The sequence below is a fragment of the Oncorhynchus mykiss genome, chromosome 19 (genome assembly GCF_013265735.2).
Source record: "Oncorhynchus mykiss isolate Arlee chromosome 19, USDA_OmykA_1.1, whole genome shotgun sequence".
Lineage (NCBI taxonomy): Eukaryota > Metazoa > Chordata > Actinopteri > Salmoniformes > Salmonidae > Oncorhynchus > Oncorhynchus mykiss.
Window position 1 is genome coordinate 15842341 of NC_048583.1, and position 21056 is coordinate 15863396.

Sequence of the window (21056 nt, forward strand, 5' to 3'; positions counted from 1 at the left end):
TTCTCTGGCAACAACTCTGGTGGACATTCCTGCAGTCAGCATGCCAATTGCACGCTCCGTCAAAACTTGAGACATCTGTGGCATTGTGTTGTGTGACAAAACTGCACATTTTATTATGGCCTTTTATTGTCCCCAGCACAAGGTGCACCTGTGTAGTGATCATGCTGTTTAATCAGCTTCTTGATATGCCACACCTCTCAGGTGGAGGAATTATCTTGGGAAAGGAGAAACGCTCACTGACAGGGATGTAAACACATTTGTGAACAACATTTGAGAGAAAAATGCTTTTTGTGCTTATGGAACATTTCTGGGCTTTTTAATTTCAGCCCATGAAAAATGGGACCAACACGTTACATGTTGCGTTTATATTTTTGTTCAGTATAAATGCATATTCCCATGAAACTGATTGAGATCAATTAAATGGTTGTCATGGAGATGCAGTTTGAAAGTTTCACCAGTATAAGGTGACAAATTAACATACATGATTGACAGCGATGGTCTATTTTGAAATGAGGTAGCCTATTCCTAACTTGGTGTTTAAGGGGATGTAAAAAATATTAACTTTTGAGACAATAGGGTTTGTTCGTAAATGAAATCTGGAATGCCAAAGTGTGATCTGGGCGTTCATAAATTCAGAGGGTTTCGCTCTGGAGCGTTCACACTGGATGCTCTTGCCGAGGAGTACAGTTGATCCGAGCGTTCTGACCTCACAACGGCAGTCATGCACCCAAGCTAACCGGCTAACGTTGGCTACCTTGCTAGCTACTTCCAGACACAAATGAGAGAACACCTCACTCTGACCATTTTACTCGCCCTAGCAGAGATGGTTATGCTATTTTCCTTTCATCCAGTGCCAGCGCTCTGGCACACTTAGACGAGAGTGCTCTAAAATCGGAGTAGATAGCCAGAGTGAATTTACAAACGCACCCATAGTGTGGGCATGGGCAGACGTTCCAATTGGAGGATGTATTATATGCATATTCTATACACTTTCCGAACAAATGTTGATTGAGGAAATTATTACGTCATTGGAATATTTTTTGGGGGGCGCTCCCTCATCTAAAAACAATTGCACAACACCACTACATGTAACTTTAACGTTTTTTCAACAGACTATTGTATTTGTTGATTTAATCCGACTGTATTCATATAATGAGTAATCCAGGAATGTCACGAGTTAATGGACACGTGAAAACAGCAAATCCACAGATCGCAATCACACTCTATAAACAGTACCGTATTTCAAAGAACAGCGCGCATACCCTTTTAATTTAACCACACACATTTGAGCTCTGACGCCTACCAATAAGATCATTTCTATTAGTGTAAACGGAAGTGATCAAAAACTATTTCCACGTTAGCGTTGTTATTTAGACGTTTATTATCACCATGGAACTGAATATCAGTCGTGTTGATGCCAGGACTTGGTTAATAGATATTATTTAGGTAACGCTAAATAGGTATAGTAGCTGATCACGTTAGCTAACAATGGCTAACTGTAACGATATGGTTTTTCACACTCAAATAGCCTCCATCATGGAGGTGCTAGCGAATGCAGCCGTGGCAGAGATCTGTAAACTCGTAGACGACGACTATGCAGTGTTTCGTTTGGAAATAACTCAAAGCCAGAAAGATAACAGGACATTGCGGAGGAAACTACAGCTACTGGAACTGAAGATGGCACGGGAGCGCGCAGAGGGGACAATGCGAGAGCGCGCCCTCGCAAGTCGTCCCAGTAGTGTCAAGATCCTCGACCGACACAGAGGAATGGCAAGAGGTATATTTTGCAGAAGGCTGTCGCCGTTCATAAAGTTAATTGCCCCTTTTCTCCCTGCACACGTGTTCAGATGTTACACATAATTGGGTCTTGGTCAGTTTTTAGATGGTATGCAATATTTCAAATTCCCTGATTACGAGCCATCTAGCGCAAAGATTCAATATCACATTCTAAACAAATGCACACGACTTGGATGCAGAATAAAAGTAGGTCATCTTGCCTGACGATACCGACCCTACTATTACTGTTGTTTACAATGAGCTGCACTGGGGCTCCAGTCATGGTTAGTAAGTGTAAATAACATTTTATTCAACATGCTGGTATGTAGAGACTATTGTGTCTTTTTTGGGGGGCTCCAATCATGTTTACATTAAGACACCAGCACGAGATATGGTCGGAAAACGTACCTCAATGCAGGGATAGGATATGCCACTGTACTCCAAATTTGACCTTAAATGGGTTTCCAGCCGCATACAAGCCTAAGATCACCATGCGCAATGCCATGCGTCGGCTGGTGTGGTGTAAAGCTCACCGACATTGAACTCTGGAGCAGTGGAAGCACGTTCTCTGGAGTGATAAATCAAGTCTCACCATCTGGCAGTCAGACGGACAAATCTGGGTTTAGTGGATGCCAGGAGAATGTTACCTGCCCGAGTGCAGGGTGCCAACTATAAAGTTTGGTGGATGAGGAATAATGTGACTGTTTTTCATGGTTTGGGCTAGGCCCCTTAGTTCCAGTGAAGGGAAATCTTAATGCTACAGCATACAATGACATTTTAGACTATTCTGTTCTTCTGACTTCGTAGCAACAGTTTGGGGAAGGCCCTTTCCTGTTTCAACAGGGAAATGCCCCCGTGCACAAAGTGAGGTCCATACAGAAATGGTTTGTCAAGATCAGTATGGAATAACTTGACTAACCTGCACAGAGCCCTGACCTCAACCCCATCGAACACCTTTGGGATGAATTGGAACGCCGACTGTGAGCCAGGCCTAATCACCCAACATCAGTGCCCGACCTCACTAATGCTCTTGTGGCTGAAATTGAATGGAAGAAAGTCCCTGCAGCAATGTTCGAACATCTAGTGGAAAGCCTTCCCAGAAGAGTGGAGGACCAGAGGGGGGACCAACTCCATATTAATGGCAATGATTTTGGAATGAGATGTTCAACGAGCAGTTTTGGCTATGTAGTGTATCTCAGCCAACGTGACATGCAATTCCATTATGGCTAATGCTAGCTAGCATGAGGACGAAAATGGCAGTTTTCTGGGAAAATGAACACTATTTCAATCTTCTCGATGAAGCAGTGTGGATAAAGGTCAGATCTCGAGTACTGCACTGTTGTACGGACCCATATCTCGTGCCGGCTCCATGGTGTCTTAATGTCACCATGAAAAGATGCAGTAGTCTCTACAAGCCAGAATGTTTATTAAAATTATATTTACACTTTACCGGTTGTTCATGCTGTTGGTCCTTTTGGCAGTAGGAGATAAGGTATCCACAGGAAAGGGTTGTTTACCCTACTTTTTGCGGCGCCGGTAGGTTCTGTCACTTGTATTTTCATTCTCTTGACACGTACGTTGACCGAAGCACATTTCCTCGGAATCAGCTGGAAGTGTTTGCCGTTCGGTTATGCTCGGCCATATTGTGCAAGTATTGGTCAAGTGCGAATTGCATCAGTAGGCCGGGGTTTGATAACACTTCCCTGTGGATATTTTGTACCAGGTTACCACCGACATAGGAACAAAATCAGCAGACAACAAGTAAAGTAAGTTGAAATGAAGTTTGTTCAACATTCTGACTTGTAACGAGACTGGTCAGGAATGCTGAGCCTACATGTTAGAGATGAGTGTGGAAGTATTTCACCCTCAGATTCTAAAAGAGGCTATTATAACCAGAGCCATTGATTTTTGGGTTGTCATATGCTTACACTGTTATGTTAAGTAGGACTTTCATACAAGCCTTAAAATGAGAACTCCCCCGTGTTCTGCAACCAAATTGCACTCTTCGCCCTCATGCAGAAGTATTTGCAAACACAGAAAAGGCTCTATACCGTTGAGCAGACAGTAGCCAACACAACCTCCTTTTTTTTCTCCCAATCACTTTCTCAGGTGAAGAAAGTCTCACTGGAGGCCACAGGAGCTTTGTGAAGCCAATGAAGCACAATTCATGGAGAGATGACCAACCAATTACTGTTGATGAGGGGAGTGGAACCTCAACCCAGCATGTTATCATGATAGAGGTTAGTGTAATAGTGTTGCATAAAAATTACAGTTACTTTGTAATCTAATGTGGCCCGTTTATTTCAGAAAGGCTCACCTCAGCTATTCACTTGCTTACATGTACATCTGCCATAGGGGAGCTTTTGAGACTTCCCTACGACATTGTTATCCAATTCTACAAATTTACCGGTAATAACCTCCTCTCTTTTTGTGTCAGTCTGCAGATGCAGAGACTGCAGGTCCTGGGGTCAAGATGGAGAGGTCTGAAGGACAGGAAGACCCACGGCACAGCAGAGACATCCAGACTGGAACGCCCTCTGTAGCCATGGAGGACCCCACCACCGCCCCAGCGCAGCCCAGGACCCGAAGCAGCATCACTGAGGTCAGTGGAACGCCGAACGCCGTCCTCAAGTCAGAGACAGATTCCAATACTTTAACTGTAACAAAAAGGCTCTTACACACAGGATCTGACCACAGATCAGACCCAGAGAGACTGGGGTTGGGGACACTGGGCTGTCCTCCTGCTCCCGGTTCAGAGTACTTACCCGTATTTCACCAGAGCCAAAGAACGGTTAATTCCCGTGGAGATGGTGATGCGTTAGACACTCGTGGTGATGACCCGTCTTGTTCTTACTCTACAGAAATGGACCCTGGCAACATATCTTTGGGTTTAGAGACACAGACTGATCTGTCTAGAGGGGACTGGAACCAGTACAGTAGTAGTGTATACTCTGAAGGGTACCTAGATAAGAAAAGGGAGGTTATAATCATAGATGAGGTGACTGTGAAAGTGGAGGGTGACGCTTCTCCCACACGGAATGCAGAAAGTCACCTTGGAGATGGACACTCACAGGGCAGAGATTTCTTAGATTATAGGGAAAGCTTAGAGACAAATCCAACCGTTGTGACCCACTCACCTATACACGAGTTCAGGGATCGCGACCCAGTGTCCACGTCGATGGGGCCTTCCGATTCACCCATCCATGTCCTTTTCGATCAGGTATTGAACTCAAACGAAAGGACTATAGCCCAGGCTCAGGGAGGGGGAGAAACATCAGGCAATGTTAAAGAGAAACGGTTCATCTGCATGTTCTGTAACAAAGGCTTCAGCAGCCCCCAGAAGGTGGAGATCCACCAGAGGGTCCACACAGGGGTGAAACCCTTCAGCTGTGCCCAGTGTCAAATGCGTTTCGCCCAGGCTCGTGACCTGAAGAGGCACCAGAGGGTCCACACAGGTGAGAAACCCTACAGCTGCCCCCAGTGTGAGAAGAGGTTCTCCCGCCAGGACCATGTGAAGATGCACCTGAAGGTCCACACCGGAGAGAGGCCATTTGCCTGTACGCACTGCGGGAAGAGGTTCTCAGAGAGGAGCTACCTCAGGATACACCAGCAGAAAAAACATTTCACTCTATAACATAGAAAGTAACTATTTTACTCAATAGCTTCTGATGTTTAGATCAAACTCTGCATTAGCTAGCAGTTTCACATCCGTTACACCAACAAAGTCTGATACATGTTGTGGTTGTACTGTGTTCACAAATGCCTATTTAATTACTTTCATTCAACTACTTAATTTTTTTTCCCAAGACACTTTTCATGAGAAAATTAATACAATTTATCAAATTCATTCAGATTATTAGTTGAGATGTGTATGTGTGGTTTTCATGTGTATTTAAATCTTGTTTATGTTCAATAAACACAAAATGGAACTTTTCATTCTAAGCCTTTCATTTAGACTCTTAGTTTACATCACATCTGATCTCACCCTATTCTGCATACACACGATATTATAACCAATATACGCTTACTAAATATACCCAAACACCTACTGTACACGTCAACATAGTTTAGTCAGGTTTGTCTGATGACTTTTAACTTATCATAGCTGACTTATTTTTAACCACGTAATATTTATGCCCCATTATGTTTTTTTTATTTTTAAATGAAGTCATTCTGTAACTACAGTATAGAACTCTGACGTAGTGGGAAACATAAGTAACAATTTCAATGTAAATATTTTCTGCGGCTCAAAATGAGTATCAGCCAGTGAAAATGTTTGATTTACTTGCAGTTGACAAAACACTAAATTGTAGCTGGTCTCATCAGATTATATCCTGGAACAAGTTCTGCATCAGCCAATTAAAATGGTCGACGTAGTTGGACGTGTCAAATCAAATCAAATCAAATTTTATTTGTCACATACACATGGTTAGCAGATGTTAATGCGAGTGTAGCGAAATGCTTGTGCTTCTAGTTCCGACAATGCAGTAATAACCAACAAGTAATCTAACTAACAATTCCAAAACTACTGTCTTGTACACAGTGTAAGGGGATAAATAATATGTACATAAGGATATATGAATGAGTGATGGTACAGAGCAGCATAGGCAAGATACAGTAGATGGTATCGAGTACAGTATATACATATGAGATATGTTCCAACACTTGTTCATGGAAGTGTCCTTAACATACCGCAGTCCAACCACACGTTCTGATCATCAAAGCAACTATCACGTGTATTTGACTGACTGATCAAATTGCTCTCTGTGTAAATTGCCTAGTCTGCGTAATTGACGCAGATTGTGACAAGGCTTTGAATCTCAAATGAGTCCCCCCCCCCTTTTTAAATGTAGATTTATGTGTATTGTGTTAGTGTGTTGAAAAGGGACGTAGCCAACAGCTTGAAAATGCAGAGCTGCCTCTTAAGAGTTGCACACAAACACACAGCTATTTGTGCATCTAACTTTCCTATGGTGTGTTTGTAAATCCAATCTGGAGTGCCAGAGTGCCCTCTGGGCATTTGTAAATTGTCGGATTGTTCGTTTGTTGGAAATTCAAGAGCGTTGTGCTCGCGGAGCGTTCAGAGCGCATACTGGACGCTCTGGCAGAGGAGTAGGGTTGATCCAGGTTTCTGACCTCACAACGGCAGGCAAGCACCCAAGCAAACCTTCATTTAACTAGGCAAGTCAGTTAAGAACAAATTCTTATTTTACAATGACGGCCTACCCCGGCCAAACCTTCCCCTAACCCAGACGACGCTGGGCCAATTGTGTGCTGCCCTATGGGACTCCCAATCACGGCCGGTTGTGATCCAGCCCGGGATCAAACCAGGGTCTGTAGTGATTCCTCTAGCACTGAGATGCAGTGCCTTAGGCTGTTGCGTCACTTGGGAGCCCTAAAGTGAGAGAACACCTCCCTCTGTCCATTTTACTCTCCATAGCAGAGCTGGTTAGGCTGTTTTCCTTTTATCCAGAGCATTGGTGACTAAACTGTGCTCCTGGCAACAATTTAATTACGCTTTTTCGCTGAGGTTTACTGACACCGGCCATATTCAAGGGGTGTTGAGCGTCAGTTATTCTGCGCTTTTGCACACTCGGAGGAGAGTGCTCTGAAATCAGAGTAGATAGCCAGAGTGAATTTATGAACGCACCCTTAGTCCTGAATGAATTGTGAATAATGATGAGTAAGAAGGTTACAGATGTAGAAATATCATACCCCCAAGACATGCTAACCTCTCACCATTACAATAACGGGGGAGGTGTATGATATTTGTAAGTGTAACTTTCTCACTCATCATTATTCATGATTCATTCAGGATTATCCGTTAATGATGGTAGCATCCACATTAATGTAGAAGAGTTTAGAAACATATTCTATTCTTATTTACAATAAAAGTGACTCAAATGACACAATACATTAATTTCTATTGGGCACAAAATTCTCTGAAACACAACCAAAATTAACAGCAATGCATCCAACAAGTTTGTGGAGTCACACGCTTGATGTAATCATTGCACGCTAGGAATATGGAACCAAATACTAAACTTTTGAAAACTTTAATGCACATAAGTGAGGGGACTATGTACAAAAGGTGCTCTAATTTCTAAACGGTTCACCCGATATGGATGACAATAACCGTAAATAAAATCTAACAGTCTTCACTTTAACCTCAGTCGTGTGGTCAGGTGCCACAAAGGGAGTCCTCGGAAAATTACAATTGGCTCAGAACAGGGCAGCACGGCTGGCCCTTAAATGTACATGGAGAGCTAACATTAATAATATGCATGTCAATCTCTCATGGCTCAAAGTGGAAGAGAGATTGACTTCATCACTACTTGTTTTTGTAAGAAGTGTTGACCCATGCATACCCCACAAGACATGCCACCAAAGGTCTCTTCACAATCCCCAAGTCTAGAACAGACTATGGGAGGCGCACAGTACTACATATAGCCATGTCTACATGGAACTCTATTCCACATCAGGTAACTGATGCAAGCAGTAGAATCCGATTTTGAAAACAGATAAAAAATACACCTTATGGAACAGCGGGACTATGAAGAGACACAGACACACATACATGGATGTTGTATTGTAAATATGTGATTGTGGAGTAGTGGCCTGAGGGAACACACTAAATGTATTGGATAGTGTTATGAAATGTAATGTCATGTAATATTTCAATTGTATATAACTGCCTTAATGTTGCTGGACTCCAGGAAGAGTAGCTGCTGCATCGGCAGGAACTAATGGGGATCCATAATAAACCCCAGGAAGATTAGCTGCTGCCTTGGCAAAAACGAATGGGGATCCATAATAAACCCCAGGAAGATTAGCTGCTGCCTTGGCAAGAACTAATGGGGATCCATAATAAACCCCAGGAAGATTAGCTGCTGCCTTGGCAAGAACTAATGGGGATCCATAATAAACCCCAGGAAGATTAGCTGCTGCCTTGGCAGGAACTAATGGGGATCCATAATAAACCCCAGGAAGATTAGCTGCTGCCTTGGCAAGAACTAATGGGGATCCATAATAAATACAAATACAAATACACTGCTCAAAAAAATAATTGGAACACTTAAACAACACAATGTAACTCCAAGTCAATCACACTTCTGTGAAATCAAACTGTCCACTTAGGAAGCAACACTGATTGACAATAAATTGTCAATAATTTCCACAACAGGTGGAAATTATAGACAATTGTCTAGACACCCCCAATAAAGGAGTGGTTCTGCAGGTGGTGACCACAGACCACTTCTCAGTTCCTATGCTTCCTGGCTGATGTTTTGGTCACTTTTGAACGCTGGCGGTGCTTTCACTCTAGTGGTAGCATGAGACGGAGTCTACAACCCACACAACTGGCTCAGGTAGTGCAGCTCATCCAGGATGGCACATCATTGCGAACTGTGGCAAGAAGGTTTGCTGTGTCTGTCAGCGTAGTGTCCAGAGCATGGAGGCGCTACCAGGAGACAGGCCAGTACATCAGGAGACGTGGAGGAGGCCGTAGGAGGGCAACAACCCAGCAGCAGGACCGCCTTTGTGCAAGGAGGAGCAGGAGGGGGACTGCCAGAGCCCTGCAAAATGACCTCCAGCGGGCCTCAAATGTGCATGTGTCTGCTCAAACGGTCAGAAACAGACTCCACAAGGGTGGTATGAGGGCCCGACGTCCACAGGTGGGGGTTGTGCTTACAGCCCAACACCGTGCAGGACGTTGGCATTTGCCAGAGAACACCAAGATTGGCAAATTCACCACTGACGCCCTGTGCTCTTCACAGATTAAAGCAGGTTCACACTGAGCACATGTGACAGACGTGACAGAGTCTGGAGACGCCGTGGAGAATGTTCTGTTGCCTGCAACATCCTCCAGCATGACCGGTTTGGCGGTGGGTCAGTCATGGTGTGGGGTGGCATTTCTTTGACGGGCCGCACAGCCCTCCATGTGCTCGCCAGAGGTAGCCTGACTGCCATTAGGTACCGAGATGAGATCCTCAGACCCCTTGTGAAACCATATGCTGGTGCGGTTGACCATGGGTTCCTCCTAATGCAAGACAATGCTAGACCTCATGTGTCTGGAGTGTGTCAGCAGTTCCTGCAAGAGGAAGGCATTGATGCTATGGACTGGCCCGCCCGTTCCCCAGACCTGAATCCAATTGAGCACATCTGGGACATCATGTCTCGCTCCATCCACCAACGCCACGTTGCACCACAGACTGTCCAGGAGTTGGCGGATGCTTTTGTCCAGGTCTGGGAGGAGATCCCTCAGGAGACCATCCGCCACCTCATCAGGAGCATGCCCAGGCGTTGTAGGGAGGGCATACAGTCACGTGGAGGCCACACACACTACTGAGCCTCATTTTGACTTGTTTTAAGGACATTACATCAAAGTTGGATCCGCCTGTAGTGTGGTTTTCCACTTTAGTTTTGAGTGTGACTCCAAATCCAAACCTCCATGGGTTGACAAATTTGATTTCCATTGATAAGTTTTGTGTGATTTTGTTGGCAGCACATTCAACTATGTAAAGAAAAAAGTATTTAATAAGAATATTTCATTCATTCAGATTTAGGATGTGTTACTTTAGTGTTCCCTTTATTTTTTTGAGCAGTGTAGTTATTGTATAATTTCAAATCCAAAGTGCTGGAGTTCAGAGCCAAAACAACAAAAATTGTCCCAATACGTTTGGAGCTCACTGTATGTCAGGGAAGTGTTTGATGCCCTCCCAGCTCCTCCGTCCCTATCCCTCCACTATCGCCAATAACCACCATTGGAATTGACCTATAATGGCAAACAAGGAATAATAATGACTTGTCCTCCTAATTTGTCCAGAACTCTTATTCATTTTGCAGCAGGTTTGCAAGTCACAAAAATAAATACAATTACATTGTAGTATAGATGAATCCTTTCTTCCCACTTTTCCACGCCAAACTTGTCCCTCAAAACCTCCCCCTCCCAGTTTTCCTCCTCCCTTTACCCCCCCTCACCAAAGCCAAGCTCATCACACCCTCCCCCTTTAATCCACCCAAGCCAAACTTGTCACACCCTCCCATCCTTGCCCACCCAGACCAAGCTTGTCACACCCTTCCATCCTTGCCCACCCAGGCAAAGCTTGTCACAACCATCCATCCTTGCCCACCCAGGCAAAGCTTGTCACACCCTCCCATCCTTGCCCACCCAGGCCAAGCTTGTCACACCCTTCCATCCTTGCCAAGCTTGTCTCAACCTCCCTTCCTTGCACACCCTTACCCACCCAAGCCAAGTCTGTCCCAAACTTTTCCCCTTCTTCTCAGATACATTTACATACATCGACTTACTCATCCATTCTCCTTCATTCACACATACGGTATGCATCCACACACCCATTCACCCACACGTATTAATTCACCCTCCTTCACACTCCCATTCATATGAACAGGCACACAAACATACACCCACACACACCTACACTCACGCCCAAACACACACACATCCATAGAACAGTTGGTTCCACTTTATTTGAAGGCTTCATAAAGCCTTGATATAGGGTTCATAAGCACTGTATAAATGGGCAAAAATCCGTCATCTTTAATCGTATTTCATGCTCTATAAAAGATGTATAAATATGTCAAACAGTTATGCCACATTATGAATCTTTATAGAGCATGATATACGGTTATAGATGAGATGCTTCACAAATATGTAGTGTTATGATGCCTATATGAAGGCTTTATGAAGCCATCATAGGGGGCACTTAAAAAAAAGCGGGACCAAATAGTTATTTACATGCTATATTTTCCCTTTTGTATTATATTTTCAGTGTCCATGTAGCCCATTGGCATCGGCTACTTCTATTGTTACTTCCTAGAGAAGAATAGTTACTTGAGGAAAGTAGATTATATATTTTATTGGGGGAGGGGGAAATAATATTATCTCAATTTACCATAAGCCGATCATAGGCATCACCGTATGTAGCCTAGTGCGCTCATAGTTTTTTCCTACTTCGTCCTCTTTTCAGAACAGGGGGCTCTCCTTCTTCAATTGGAAAGGTTTCTTGTAGCTTGATTAGGGCTTCATCAGCGCTTGTGAATCCCATCCTTCCATACCCACAGCACTGCCAGGAAGCTGAGTTGAGATTTGATTCTGACTGTCTGATCTGAATGTATTCCTTGCGTTTTCTCCTCAGCCTAGCAGACAGGTCCGAGACGAATCGAATGGACTGGCTGTGGATTTTGATCTCCTTTCCCCCCTGTGCTTTCAGAATGTTGACTTTGGTCTGATAGTTCCGCAGTTTGAAGATTACCATGCAGGGATATTTAGCGTTCTTCTGTTTCACGCCCAATCATTTTGGCATTGTTCCAGATCCTCTGGTGCTATATCCACGGCAAGTTCCTCTGCTATCAGTTTGACCACGTAGCTGGAAAGGTGTCCTTTTTCCTCGTCTTCTGGTACAGACAGTATTCTCATGTTTCGTCTCATTCTGTTTTCTTGCTGGTCCAATTCATCTTCTAAAGTTTGCAACTTTGTTTCCAGCAGGTTCATTTTTTGTGTGTTGTTCTTTCATGTGCATGTCTGAAACGATAGGCTACTTTCTTTTCCATCAAATCTACTTTTTTAACAACAGATTGTAGCAGTTTGTTTTGGTGTGCTTTGAGAGCATTTTAGCATTGCTTGATATTCTTTACCTGTTCATTACTCTCGTTTGCATCTCCTAATTGCTCCTTGTCTTTTGCTCTGGGGGAAGTAATGCCTTGTTAGATTTGTGTCGCCGCGCCGCTTTACCAAATGATTGGCTTGCGTTTGTATATAACTGACCGCTCACGCTTTCCCAGTCGCTTGGGGGTATATTGATCTATTTGATTTTAGAGACTTAATTTAAACTTTAAACTATTGTTTGCCTTCTACATATAACCACAGTTTTGTCAGTACAAGACGGAACTAGTCACACCTGTCATAACTCTCCTGTGAAGGGCTGAAGGATCAGGGTACAGTGGGTCCGCTCTACTGCGCCCTCTCTCTCCCGCAGAGGTGGAGGAGGACGCTTTATGTCGGTCGTAAAATACTCTGCTTCTGGACTCTGTAGTATCGAGATTGGAATGTGACTATGGAACACAGAGACACTTGGACATCAAAAGTTTGAATAATTTAACAGTATTTCGGTATTCCAAGCAGTTGGAGTGGTCCGTGGACACTTAAGGAACAGTCATGTCGAGTTTGTTTCATTTGGTGACCTCATGAAGGACAGGAGACACACATTACTGTTTCTTTGTTTGCATACACTTCTCAATTATGGGGTTTGCATCTGAATGTTGTATTAAATTAATGATTAAGCATAAGAATAATTTTGGAAAGATAACAATGTGATCTTAGTCTTCTAAATTAGAATTGTTTTTCATAGTAACTTATGATCAGTCAGTGGCCACGCCCCCATGAGCACAGACACTACACGGTGTCATGGAACGCCCCCTTTTCTGCTCCTGTATAAAACCACCTGTGACAAAATGTACATTAGACCAGAAAACATGGAAGCTGTCGCTATATGTTGAAATGGTTGGCAACTCTACCAAAGGACAAGACCAGAGAACATGGAGATCATTCCCACGTTGAAATGGCTAAGAAATCTACACACTAAAGAACAATTATTCAGGCTGCAGCTGTTTAAGTACTTTAGTCTGGTAAATGCAACCGGTTGAATGACCGAATGGTACTCTGACGTATCCATTATAACAAGCTACAACCAGAGACTTTGATCTCTGGTGGACAAACTAGAGACTTTGTGTCGACAATCTATCCAGCAGACGGACTGGCGATCGCAGAGAGGGACAACAAAGGCATACACTTGTAAATATGTAAATTGCCATTTATTTTCGAATGAGCGGTTGTTCATGTTCAAAGTATTAGCATTTCCATGAGTGTAGTTATCAACTCTGAATTTTCCCGCTCTTAAGCTTTGCCCACCCCTTTCCTTTGTCTACCAAGCCATCATATTGGCTTAGCCCACTAGGGACTTTTCTTTGTGTCATGTTAGGAACCAATGTATTATCTACTGTGTGTGTTTGTGTAATTCTGTGATTGATTAGTTAGTTAGTTAGTAAATAAATAAGCCAATTTGTATATCACTATTCATGATTTATGATGATAGGGTTCGTGTAGATATCCAAGGGTTTGCGACATTCAGGAATAAGATTGATGAGGTAATAATACATTAATATAAGTCGGTAATCAATAAGATAATAAAATATCTGAAGAGTTATATTTGGGAAATTGCAACTCTATAAACAACATTTTCCTGTGGTGCCCCAACTTCTTAGTTAGTTACTATTCCGTGATTAAACGAATCGGGGCAATAATTACACAGATAATTGATTTGATAATATAACAGTCTTCACATTTAATGACAGCAAACGTTGCGACACACCCCATGCATCCTATCGGTACGCGCATGCGTGGCAATTACCTTGTACCAAGAGTTTGTGAGTTCTAACATGTAAACTAAGGACCTCATTTTTATTTTTTTCATAAAAGCACATGGATGTGTGTGAAACAGGCAAACAAAAACGTCGGATTTTGTCATATATGCAAAAATATGAGACTGGGCTTACTGAGGTCAGCACACTATGAACTACAGTCTAAATGGTATTAGGTCAGGGCCCGTATCCACAAAGCCTCTGAGTAGGAATGCTGATCTAGGATCAGTGTTTCCTTGTAGATCATAAGAAATAGGATTATACAGAAAGATCCTAGATCAGCACTCCTACTCTGATTCTCTTTGTAGATAAGGGCCGAGGTCTTGATTAATTTTGTGGGACCATGGCTTTTAAATGATCAAACCATTAAAGAGTGTCAAGTAGTCAAATCAACTAACATGTTTGCATAGTATAAAATAAATTGACATGTTTGCACAGTATGCATAGAAATCCCCCATTGCCCAATCAGAAGATAGCAGGTCGCTTATATCAGATTTCTTGATCCAACATCCTCTCACTCTGTATCTCTTAGTCAGTAGACATGGAGGATGGGAAGCCTGATCTGCTGCTGGTCAAAGAGGAGACAATAGAAGACGAACCAGAGAGCATTGATCTGCTGAGTGGACTAAAGATGGGGGAGCAAGGTAAGAGAGAAATACATTACCGTTCAAAAGTTTGGGGTCACTTAGAAATGTTTTTTCTTGTTTTTTGAAAGAAAAGTACTTTTTTTCTTCTCCATTAAAATAACATACAATTGATCAGAAATACATTGTTAATGTCGTAATGACTATTGTAGCTGGAAACGGCATATTTTTTATGAAATATCTACATAGGCGTACAGAGGCCCATTGTCAGCAACCATCACTCCTGTGTTCCAATGGCACATTGTGTTAGCTAATCCAAGTTGATCATTTTAAAAGGCTAATTGATCATTAGAAAACCCTTTTGCAATTATGTTAGCACAGCTGAAAATTGTTGTCCTGATTAAAAAAGCAATAAAACTGGCCTTCTTTAGACTAGTTGAGTATCTGGAGCATCAGCATTTGTGGGTTCGATTACAGGCTCAAAATGGCTAGAAACAAATAACTTTCTCCTGAAACCCGTCAGTCTATTCTTGTTCGGAGAAATGAAGGCTATTCCATGCGAGAAATTGCCAAGAAACTGAAGATCTCCTACAACGCTGTGTACTACTCCCTTCATAGAACAGTGCAAATGGGCTCTAACCAGAATATAAAGAGGAGTGGGAGGCCCCAGTGCACAACTGAGCAAGGGGACAAATACATTAGAGTGTCTAGTTTGAGAAACAGACGCCTCGCAAGTCCTCAACTGGCAGCTTCATTAAATAGTACCCACAAAACACCGATCTCAACGTCAACAGTGAAGAGGCGACTCCGTGATGCTGGCCTTCTAGGCAGAGTTGCAAAGAGAAAGCCATATCTCAGACTAGCCAATAAAAATAAAATATTAAGATGGGCAAAAGAACGCAGACACTGGACAGAGGAACTCTAACACAACGTGCCATTGGAACACAGGAGTGATGGTTGCTGATAATGGGCCACTGCACGCCTATGTAGATATTACAAATCAAAAAAATCTGCAGTTTCCAACTACAATAGTCGTTTACAACATTACCAATGTCTACACTGTATTTCTGATCAATTTGATGTTATTTTAAATGGACAAGAAAATGTGTTTTTCTTTCAAAAACAAGGACATTTCTAAGTGACCCCCAACTTTTGAACAGGAGTGTACATATAGCCTACATACAGTAATAGATCTTCAATGGGAATAGTGATGCACCTGGCTATTCTTTTTTTTCTTCATTCATAAAATGAAATCAATGCAACTTATGTTCACCTACAAAAACACATTATAATGTATGAACTTGACCAGGTAATTGACAAAAAACCCACCATATGTAGAGTTTCTATTCTCTAACCTCTTCCTGCAGGAGACTGGGTGGCCATCTTGGATACCCAGACCAGTGCAGCCAAGAGCCCAGGGGACAACATCATTGATCAGGGCAGGACCAGAGGTGATATAGTGGAGGTCAGTGGATGGGACAGCATCCTCAACTCTGGGCTGGGGAACAACACTGTTAACCACAACCAGAAACAGACAGGCGAACAAAAAACAACATCCACACTTAGTCTCCATGACAACAGACTGGCTGAGACCAGGGCGAGGAGTGGATTTGGTGTGCAGGGCGGGGACGGGGAGGTGTCCATATGCGGCGGGAGAGAACAGACACAGCCTTGGCTAGTGATGTTCCGGCCTGCTCCTATTGTTGTGATTCAGAGAGACTGATGGCATCTCAGGTTAACCCTCTAACAGGTGCCGCCTTCAGCCTGCCTTCTATAGGATACTGGTGTCTTATAATGAGGAAATAGTGCCCTAATTACTTGATATGAAGTAGTAAAGTATTCCAAAAATGTATTTAATCAAAGCGAGGGTAGCAGATGTACAGAAAAGGGAAAGTGTTACCATAGTTAGAAAAAATATTCTACTTTTCAGGTGTATCAATTTGTGCAATAAAAGTAGTGTATGACCATTTTGTTGAAATTAAATACAGTGCTGACCGACTTGGTTATTTTTGTATCATTGCAGGGACTGAGTTTCAACACATGGACATTAAAATTAAAATTTAAAAAATCCAGTGGCTCCATGTCTTATATAAACCTTTATGCTTTTCGGTACAATATTTGTTTTCAGTCTGCAGCCCATGAAGACCTGCTGATATCCAATGTTACTGGTGGGAGAGAGTGGACCTCTGAGGTGGCTGGCCATAAACCCTGGACCCGGATCAGGACCCTGGATCAGGAGCCTTCGCTCTTCATTCCCGAGTCGGAACCAGGACACAATCGCGAAGTACAGAGACTCCACCACACAGAACACAACCAGTGGACAGGTGGACTGAACAACCTCAGTCCTGGTGGTCATCAGAGAGACAGAGGCTCCAGTCAGGGATCCAGTCTGCAGCCCAGACCCTTCTCTTCACAGTCTCAGTGCAGGGATGAAGCAGGGCCTGGAGCTGATAGAGATAGACCCTCCTGTTCCTATGATACAAACACCACAGTATCCATGATGAACAGAGCAGGTCAACCTGGGCTTCAGCCTTCACAGAGAGTGGTGGGAGACCCCCCTGGTGGTAGTTTTTCAGCAAGTCTGTCTTCTCCTTCAGTTTCTCATCTAATGCCTGGTGACTGGGTTCATGGAAAGCCTGGGCCTGGGTCTAACCTTCCTCAGTTTCTTCCTGGTTACCCCACCAATACAGACAGGGTCAGGATGGGTGTACAACACGAGAGGTACCTAGCCTATAACACATCACATAATCCCAACAACACCCAAACCATGGCTAGAGGTCAGGGAGGGAGCTCAAAGACTAACAATCTGAGGGTGGTTCTACCTGCTTCTACCTCCTCTGGTGTCATTGGGTCACAACATGGGAGGCCGAGCATTAGGACGGATGCAGACAAGCCGTATGCCTGCCCCACATGTGGGAAAAATTTTGCTAAGGCAAAATATGTGAAGCAGCACCAGACCATTCACACCAATGAGAGGCCCTTCAAGTGCAAACTATGTTACAAGAGCTTCTCCTTCCTGAGTATCCTTATCAGACATAAGAGTGTCCACAATGGGGAGAAATCGTAGCAGTGTGGCTTGAGTTTTACGCAGGGGATATCTGGGAACTATTCTTTAGCTTAAATATTATTGTTATCATGTGAAGTGTCTTGGGGTAAGATAGTTTTTTGGATTACTAAGTCCCTCAGTATTTGGGCATGCTGTCTTTCTCACAGGATACAGACTTCTTGTTTGGTGTGCTGGCATAGCTATAACACTGTCATTTAAGTCTATATTCACCCTTTCAATTTGGTTTTGCCTGTGTACTATTCATAACAAAAATAATGTCCCTCTTTTATATAACACCTTTATAACACACCCCAACCCCCAAAAATTATTTGGCATAATCAGGAGGCATCTAAAAATAGATGATCAAATCGGTTAATGAGAAATTATGTTATCTTTTTATTTGCTTCAAAATTTGACTTTGTTTCCTTGAATTCCTTGGCTTCCTTCGAACATATTGTCACAACAATGAGCCAGATATTTCACCGGATGTATAAATGTGAAGCATCCATTTGGTGTTGCCACTCACAACAAAATATGGTGATGAGAGGAAGCCCAGTGGTCGGCAGTGAGAGAAAATGGAGCGAGATTGATTTTGGCCGACATTCTGTTCATTTTCTCATCAATTAAACATTTGATCTCAATACAGTTTTCTGCTTTCAAAACTATAATATGTTAGGAACAGAGTGGACTAAGTTTGGCAGACTTTACCCTTTGCCAAAACACAATACCCCATAATGACAAAACCAAAAAAAGGTTTTTAGACATGTTTGCTCATTTACAACCTCAAGTCTTCTTGGGGATGACGCTACAAGCTTGGCACACCTGTATTTGGGGAGTTTCTCCCATTTTTCTATGTTTGATCGGGTTCATGTCCGGGCTCTGGCTGGTCCACTCAAGCACATTCAGTGACTTGTCCCGAAGCCACTCCTGCGTTGTCTTGGCTGTGTGCTTGGGTCCTTGTATGGTTGGAAGGTGAACCTTGGCCACAGTCTGAGGTCCTGAGCGCTCTGGAACAGGTTTTCATCAAGGATGAAATGGTCAGAGTCCTTTAGGTGCCTGTTGGAAAACTCCAAGCGGGCTGTCATGTGTGTTTTACTGAGGAGTCGCTTCCGTCTGGTCACTCTACCAAAAAGGCCTGATTGGTGGAGTGCTGCAGAGATGGTTGTCCTTCTGGAAGGTTCTCCCATCTCCACAGAGGAACGCTGGAGTTCTATCAGAGAAACCATCGGGTTCTTTGTCACCTCCCTTACCAAGGCCCTTCTCCCCCGATTGCTCAGTTTGGCCGAGACAGCCAGTTCTAGGGAGAGTCTTGGTGATCCATACTTCTTCCATTTAAGAATGATGGAAACCACTGTGTTCTTGGGGACCTTCAATGCTGCAGAAATGTTATGGTACCTTTCCCAGATCTGTGCCTCGACACAATCCTGTCTAGGAGCTCTACGGACAATTCGGTATTTCAGCCACACCCGTTGCGGACAGGTGTATAAAATCAAGCACACAGCCATGCAATCTCTATAGACAAACATTGGCAGTAGGATGACCTTACTGAAGAGCTCAATAACTTTCAACGTGGCACCGTCATAGGATGCCACCTTTTATCGCATTTCTGCCCTGCTAGAGCTGCCCCGGTCAACTGTAAGTGTTGTTATTGTGAAGTGGAAACCTCTAGGAGAAAGAACGACTCAGATGCGAATTGGTAGGCCACACAGGCTCACAGAACAGGACGGCTGAGTGCTGAAGTGAGTAAAAATCGGCTGTCCTTGGTTGTAACTCTCGCTACCGAGTTCCAACCTGCCTCTGGAATCAACGTCAGCACAAGAACTGTTCTTCGGGAGCTTCATGAAATGTGTTTTGGCGGATTCCAGGAGAATGTTGCCTGCCCGAATACATAGTTCCAAATGTAAAGTTTGGTGGAGGAGGAATAATGGTCTGGGGCTGTTTTTCATGGTTCTGGCTAGGCCCAGCAAACAATGATATTCAAATTGTATTTTTATTTCACCTTTATTTAACTAGGCAAGTCAGTTTATAACAAATTCTTATTTACAATGACGGCCTACCCCGGGCCAAACCCGGACGATGCCGGGCCAATTGTGCGCCGCCCTATAGGACTCCCAATCATGGCCAGATGTGACACAGCCTGGACTCGAACTAGGAACTATAGTGACACCTCTTGCACTGAGATGCAGTGCCTTACACCACTGCGCCACTCAGGAGCCCATTCTAGAAGATTCTATGCTTCCAACTTTGTGGCAACAGTTTGGTGAAGGCCCTTTCCTGTTTCATCATGACAATGCCACCGTGCACAAAGCGAGGTCCATACAGAAATGGTTTGTCAAGATCGGTGTGGAAGAACTTGACTGGCCTGCACAGAGCCCTGACCTCAACCCCATCGTACACCTTTGGGATGAATTGGAACGCTGACTGGGAGCCAGGCCTAATCTCCCAACATCAGTGCCCTACCTCACTAATGCTCTTGTGGCTCAATGGAAGCAAATGTTCTTGCAGCAATGTTCCAACATCTAGTGGAAAGCCTTCCCATAAGAGAGGAGGCTGTTATAGCAGCAAAGGGGGGACCAACTCCATATTAATGCCCATGATTTTGGAATGAGATGTTTGACGAGCAGGTGTCCATATACTTTTTGTCATGTAGTGTACATGTGAGCCTGAAATGGAATGAGGCCGACCTGACTGCGAGGCAAGTGCTGGCTGGGGCTGCTGAGCAGCACAGGGAAATTAGTGTGGAAGGGGCACAGTGCGTCCGAATGCTGATTGTTTATCAATAAATTATTGAGGGGGACGAATCGACCCATTCTGAATATTGTGGGTGACATTAATATCTTTGGAATCAATGTTTGTGGGTGACATTAATATCTTTGGAATCAATGTTGGTAATACCATGATTATGGATAGTCATGAATGAGTCGTGATTAATGATGAGTGAGAAAGTTACAGAGGCATAAATATCATACCCCCACCCCCCCCAAAAATGCTAACCTCCCCTGTTATTGGTAATGTTGAGAAGATACCATGTTTTGGGGGTATTTATTAGGATCCTCATGACTCTACCTGGGGTCCAAACAGAGTTAAAACAGTTACAGTACATCAAAACACAACAACAGCCTACATCATAAATAAAACAATACATCATACAAAACATTATTACATTATGAAAAAATTTACAATATAAAATCCACAATGCCACAACATTACAG

At 43.4% G+C, this 21056-nt stretch overlaps 3 protein-coding genes across 7 annotated transcripts in view; 2 read left to right on the forward strand and 1 right to left on the reverse strand.

Annotated features, from left to right (window-relative positions):
• The window catches only part of LOC110498461 (zinc finger and SCAN domain-containing protein 2), a 771911-nt gene that overhangs the window by 173184 nt on the left and 577671 nt on the right, over positions 1–21056 (reverse strand). The gene's annotated exons all lie outside the window — the stretch shown is intronic.
• Positions 1–21056, forward strand: part of LOC110498515 (zinc finger protein 3-like) — an 88465-nt gene that overhangs the window by 43062 nt on the left and 24347 nt on the right. The window lies entirely within an intron of this gene.
• Positions 1275–18258, forward strand: LOC110498511. The gene is made up of 6 exons (XM_021575173.2): positions 1275–1777; positions 3886–4016; positions 4214–4378; positions 14747–14858; positions 16166–16263; positions 16927–18258. The coding sequence occupies exons 1-6, from the start codon at positions 1489–1491 to the stop codon at positions 17863–17865; spliced, it is 1734 nt and encodes a 577-aa protein (XP_021430848.2). The 5' UTR covers positions 1275–1488; the 3' UTR covers positions 17866–18258.